Raw genomic sequence first — 6,121 nt, forward strand, 5'->3', positions numbered from 1 at the left:
TATCTTTTTGCATGTAAAATTATTTTTATTATTTGTTAAACTTGCTAATAGTCATATATGATGACTGTGGTTAAATTTATTAAATGAACAACTAAATTAACTATATTTAATTAAATCACATATCAATTTCTATAAAAAGAAACACTATAACATAAAATTGTATAAGACATGCATCCCAACTAGTAATAAATTAGTTTGTATAAATTGGAGTAAGGTACAAATCGAACTATGTTTTCAAAAAATGATATTTCACGAACTAAATATGTTGTTACAAACTTTATAATAACTCATTCTCTGTTCCAAACAACCTCCATTGTGTTTTATTTTGGTGTTTGGACAGTGACGTGGCAAATCACATCCTATTCCTCAATCACCAAAAGGACAAAAAAGGAAAAAAGAAAAAACTTGCTGAGTTTGAGATAAGCTTTCCTTCTACGGGTGAGGCGCGCCAAAGGCCTCTGTGGAGCTACCAACTTCCTTTCATGGCGTTCCCTTTGTCTTCCCCCGTCGTTTCTCGCCGGTTTTCTCTCTCATCTGCCCTTCCAATTACGAAACACAGATTTCTTCATACGAATTCCATATTTCGATTTACCCATTCCTCCGGAAGCTCGATTCTCCCCAAACTCTCTTCCAACTCCGCTAATAACTCTTCACTGGTTGGTTCTGGTTTCACCTCTAAAACTCTTCAATTCCTCTTATATTTCACAATGTGAGTTCTATTTTCCCGTTCAATTGCTTCTACGCAACGTCTCTTCAAATTTCTCTTTTGTTTCTCTGAGTTTAGTTCCTAAAACTTGGTGAGAATTTCTTCTCTTGGACTTATCTTAAACTTTACGAATCAAAGTCATAGAAATGTACTGAACGTGCCACCTCCATTGATATTTTGAAGTCCAACTTCGCGTTCTTGATTTGTTAGTAATCTTATACTTGGTTTATCTAGGTTGTAATGGTTGACTGGTTAATGTATTTGCCGTGCTCCTGAGAGTGTGATTCTAAAGACTGTTTCTGGATGTGTATTTTGTGGCTAGAAGGAGTTTGAGCTCATTCCTAAGTGAAGTCAAATGAAATGATAATTTTCTCTTGATAAATTCTTGTTGTCTTGGCAAGTCATATGCCTTTCTGTCATAGTGTTAATGTAATATTAAATTTACTTTCACCCACCGGCTTAAGCTTTTGGATGAATCGATGATTTATCATGGTACAGAGTATGAGTTTTTGTGTTCAAACCCTTGCAATTTCTTGTTTCCTCATCTGCTTAAATTTTTTGGTGAATTAGTGATTTAACACTTCCCATGTTAAGTAGGTTAAGAGATTGTCGTTTTAGTTATGTGGTTTTGAATTTCTGAATAGAGTTTCAGTCGTGCAGGGACTAGAGGACCAGCATAACTTTCTCCAACAGTTATGCATTTCACCTTTTGAACTTGGAAAGAGGGAAATTAAGAAATTGATTGCTGTGATCCTTATATGTATCCAAATTTCTTCACCACTGCCCCTGGTGAATTGGGACTTTCAATCTATTCACCCTGCCATGGCAGTGCTCTATTCACCGGACACCAAGGTTCCTAGAACAGGAGAACTTGCATTAAGGAGAGCAATTCCGGCAAACACAAGCATGAAGGCAATACAGGTTGTTGCTAAGATTCTAGTCTGCACAATTTTTTTTATGGTGATCATTAATTTTATCAAGCAGACTGTTTTTCCTTCTAGGACTCTTTAGAAGAGATATCATATTTGCTAAGGATTCCACAAAGAAAACCTTATGGAACCATGGAGGGTAATGTGAAGAAAGCTCTCAAGGTAACATATAATACTGTGCTTCTTCATTGATGTAGTGCATATGGTAAAACTTGAATCAGAAAAATAATCAGGAGTAAAATAGTGTCATTCTGTTAGACCCCCGATTCTGCACACATATAAAAGAAGGGGAATGCACAGTACCAAGGAGAGAATAGCACCTGAGGGCCCACTATGAAGGGAGTATAAATAGGGAATGTTTTGGGGGATTGGGTTTCTTAGGTATTGATTTTGGTTAAAAGCTGCTGTTTGCTTTGGGAGAAGTTTCCAGCCTTCTCAACAGAGCTGGGTTGTCTTTATTGAATTTCTGTTGCTTTTATTTCTAGGATTTGTGTTGATGGTTGGCTGTTGAACATTTTATTTTGATATCAATATATTACTGCAGAGTACTGTCTCTGTTTTGGCCCTTGGTGAGATTTTTCTGAGTTTCTGATTTAGAATCTTAACACATTCTTTCCATGACCGTGAGTTTAAATTGTTTATCTCTTCTTTGGGGCATTGACATTGATAAACTTCGAAATTATTGTTTGCCTAATTTCAGCTGGCAGTTGATGAGAAGGACTTGATTTTAGGAAGTATACCATCAGAGTCGAAGGAAAAAGGTTTATCAATATACACAACTCTAATTGAAGGCAAGGTACACAAAAGCATCTCAATATTGATTGAAATTAAAGAAGAAGATTATAACAAGCCTTTGATCTATGAAGTATGGATGAAACATATAAGATACATATGATATTTAATAAACCTCAAAATGGTGTTTTTTCTTTCAAAACAAGAGAATAGATAATGAAACAGACATGCGTCATCATTAATGTTCTTTCATTCTTTTAAAGCAGCAAGTGTTTCAATAATGCTCAACAAGTCATCACATTGTATCATATTAATGAATTCAACCTCTAGTCTGTATGAATGTGTGTTGTCTTGTTTAGTGCTTCTTGAAGACGATGCTCTGCATAAAATGAAATGTCAATGCTTCATAAAATTTGATCATGGCAATTGTAACTTTTTTTCGTCTCTCTCTTGCAGTCCAATTTTTTGTAGGTCAGTTCTTAAAGTTTTATAATATGTTTGGTTTGATAAATATGTCCTTCAGCTTACTGTCATGGTAAACAGTACGTTGTGGGGCTGATTTTATGGCTAGATAGTAGCTTGAATAGTAGTTAGGAATTAAAGTAGCGCTATATTGCTATTGAGACCTCATTTAAACTTTTTATCCCATTATTTTATTTTTCATCTGTGCATTTATCCCTTTCCCTTTCATGTAATCTCTCATGCTTAGGTTTTGGTTGATTTTATTGGGCAGTTCAGAAACTACAATTTAACATTTCTTTGGTTTTCAGGGTGGACTGCAAACTCTCCTCCAAAGCATTAAGGCTAATGACCCTGATAAAGTGTCTGTAGGACTTGCATCATCACTTGATACTGTTGCGGAGTTGGAGTTGTTGCAGGTTGGCATGTTAAACTACTTGAAAGGACTACCCACTGCTTTGACTTTGGAAAAATGTTGCTTTATACGTGGTTGAGATGTTGGAGTTGCATTTTTTGTAATTTTTTCATCCTGATTAGTTAAACCCTAGAAACAATGTTATCTGCTTATGTTTTTTTTATTTTTTATATTATAATAGGCTTCATACTCTATTTTTCCTTAACATTTTTATCTCACAGGCTCCTGGATTGTCATTTTTATTGCCCGCTCAATACTTGAAGTATCCAAGGTCAGTAATTGTTTGGATGGCTCCTTTGCACCCTTCCTTTCTTATCACTCTGACTGTTGAGGTCTAAGGATTGGTTCGAAACACATGACACAGTTGTTAACCTCAAGAAACATTCAAGTATTCTAGTTTAGAAATTAAACCACATATTTTTATTCAGTACATGAAGGTGCATGTGATGGGACAAATAGAGAGGAGAAAGAGAGACTGAGAATATGGGCGTTGTGTCTCAACTATTATTCAAAATTCTACTCTTGAACACTAAACTAGTTTATTCATCATAAGCCTTTGTGTCTCGGTATCCATCCCTAAACCAAACTTTGTTAGATTCTGTGTCACAATGGCAACTCTAATATTTCTATATTCCTTGTTAAGATATTGTTATTCATAATGCATCTAAGGTCGACTAATCTCTAAACAAAACCTTGATATGCTGAATACTTCATAGTAAAGTGATTTATGATTTGCCTCCGTATTCATATCTCTGACTTTTTTGTTAGTTTTACCTCCATATTTACAAAGATAATTAAGATTATGATAGAATTTGAATATATTGAAATATGAAAGATAACAAAAATTCCAGATAAACCAAGTGATTCAAGGTACTTTGAGAACTACTCTTAAACCCTAATTCACTCACTACAATATTACCTATCTTCTCCATGCCCCACTCCCTCTATTTGTAATCAACAAGTATAACTATCTCTCCAACTAAATACTATTATGTCCTTAATACCCTAATACAAATCGTATCAGGTTAGCTTTTGGAGCTAAATACACATTTTGGATAAATGGATTTATTCTAATATAATCATTGACTTCTTAAACATGAGATTTTGCTTCACATGACATATGCTACCTAACAACTGAAGTTGATTCATTATAGAAATGTGTTGAACGTTCTCCATTAGTCAAATATCAATGTCTCATAGTGATTTGTAGGCTGACAGGGAGAGGAACTGTTGAATTTACCATTGAGAAAGGAGATGGTTCATCTTTTTCCCCACAAGCAGGTGGTGAAACTAGCAATACAGCCACAGTTCAGGTTTGTTGTGATTAGTTTTGACATCATTGGTGCTTTTCTGAAAAAGTATATATTTAATTCACAAGATGTACTTTCTATCGTTAACATGACCTTGTTGGTCTCGAGCCTTGACTAGTGATCATCAATATTCCACATAAAGACAGTTGCAGGATGAGGTGATACTGATATTATCATCCTCGTTTATAGGTTGTTGTGGATGGATATTCAGCACCACTCACTGCAGGGAATTTTGCAAAACTGGTAAGGTCAGCCCCACTTAAGCTTAATTGAAGGATGTCCTTCCTCTGCTCTTAAATTTTCATAGATAACTTGGATACCTCACAAATGACACGAGTAATATAACAAGCTGAAATAGAGAACTTTACAATTAGCATAAAAAATACTGATTGTGCATGGAAATACAACATATGGCTGCATTTCAGGTAGTTGATGGAGCTTATGATGGATCAAAACTCAGCTCTACTAGTCAAGCTATTCTTTCTGAAAATAGTCAGGATAAGAACAAAGGCTATAGCATTCCCTTGGAAATAAAGCCATCAGGACAATTCGAACCCTTATACCGAACAACCCTCAGTGTGCAGGTGTTTTCTGTTCTCATTATCGACTTAAAATTTATGTGAGAAAAATTTTATGTTTCGTATTATCTTACATTATTTCTCCTATATGGAAGGATGGAGAATTGCCGGTTTTACCTCTGTCTGTGTATGGAGCAGTTGCAATGGCACATAATGAAGATTCAGAGGAATATTCTTCACCACATCAATTCTTCTTCTATCTGTATGATAAAAGAAATGTAAGTTTGATACTTCATTTTGTGTGTGTATATATTGCAAGCAGTTCCTTATTGAAATTGATAACAAGTCTGCTTTCTGATGATGCAACTCATGTTGTAGTCTGGCTTGGGAGGACTATCCTTTGATGAAGGGCAATTTTCAGTTTTTGGGTAAAAATTTGATCTCTAAATCTTCTGTTCTCTTGTGACTCTAAAGTTCTGATCCAGTTTTTGGGTAAAAATTTGACCTCTAAATTTTCGGTCACATTAATCTCTATATTCTCTTGTGACTCTGGTAGATACACAACCGTTGGAAGAGACATACTTCCTCAGATCAAAACTGGAGACATAATTCGATCTGCGAAACTTGTTGAAGGTCGAGATCGCCTCGTTCTACCAAATAAGAATTGATTCTCTGGTTATTAACAAATCTAGATCTACCAATTGATTCTGTACATTTCTTACTTGTTCATTTGTATTTGTTGGTAAAATTTTGTTGCTCGTGGTATCTAACTTGTACCATTATGTAACTTCATATTTCCATTCATATTTATTGAATATTGCAAACAGTCGGCCTTCCTTGGACCTTTGGATGAAGCAAAAGTAGTTTTTTATTTTTCCTCGAAAAATATAGTGAAAGACGAAAACGAAAAAAATAGCAAAGAAGTTATATCAAGTTTCCAACTCCTGCCCCTCTTTTTTGTCCTAGGAGGTTTGGAAATGTTCTCAAGGTCGTAATTTTATTTTTTGAATTTTCCTGAGCATTGTTTTGATCGAGGAAATTGAGATGGAAAT

General features: G+C 34.9%; 1 protein-coding gene across 3 annotated transcripts; it reads left to right on the forward strand.

The window, feature by feature from the left end:
• Positions 1 to 398: 398 nt before the first annotated feature.
• Positions 399 to 5,895, forward strand: LOC103493349 (peptidyl-prolyl cis-trans isomerase CYP37, chloroplastic). 3 transcript variants are annotated; one of them, XM_008454056.3, is made up of 12 exons: positions 399 to 656; positions 1,367 to 1,627; positions 1,708 to 1,797; positions 2,336 to 2,431; positions 3,138 to 3,245; positions 3,463 to 3,512; positions 4,452 to 4,554; positions 4,741 to 4,794; positions 4,977 to 5,135; positions 5,225 to 5,347; positions 5,448 to 5,497; positions 5,626 to 5,895. In XM_008454056.3, exons 1-12 carry the CDS (start codon positions 483 to 485, stop codon positions 5,735 to 5,737), a joined length of 1,380 nt encoding a protein of 459 aa, XP_008452278.1. In that variant the 5' UTR covers positions 399 to 482; the 3' UTR covers positions 5,738 to 5,895. The 3 variants fall into 3 exon arrangements, with proteins under 3 accessions (XP_008452278.1, XP_050942731.1, XP_050942730.1); XM_051086774.1 differs by having other exon boundaries at positions 510 to 656; positions 1,359 to 1,627; XM_051086773.1 differs by having other exon boundaries at positions 560 to 709.
• Positions 5,896 to 6,121: the final 226 nt, after the last annotated feature.

Source organism: Cucumis melo, chromosome 6 (genome assembly GCF_025177605.1).
Source record: "Cucumis melo cultivar AY chromosome 6, USDA_Cmelo_AY_1.0, whole genome shotgun sequence".
NCBI classification, from domain to species: domain Eukaryota; kingdom Viridiplantae; phylum Streptophyta; class Magnoliopsida; order Cucurbitales; family Cucurbitaceae; genus Cucumis; species Cucumis melo.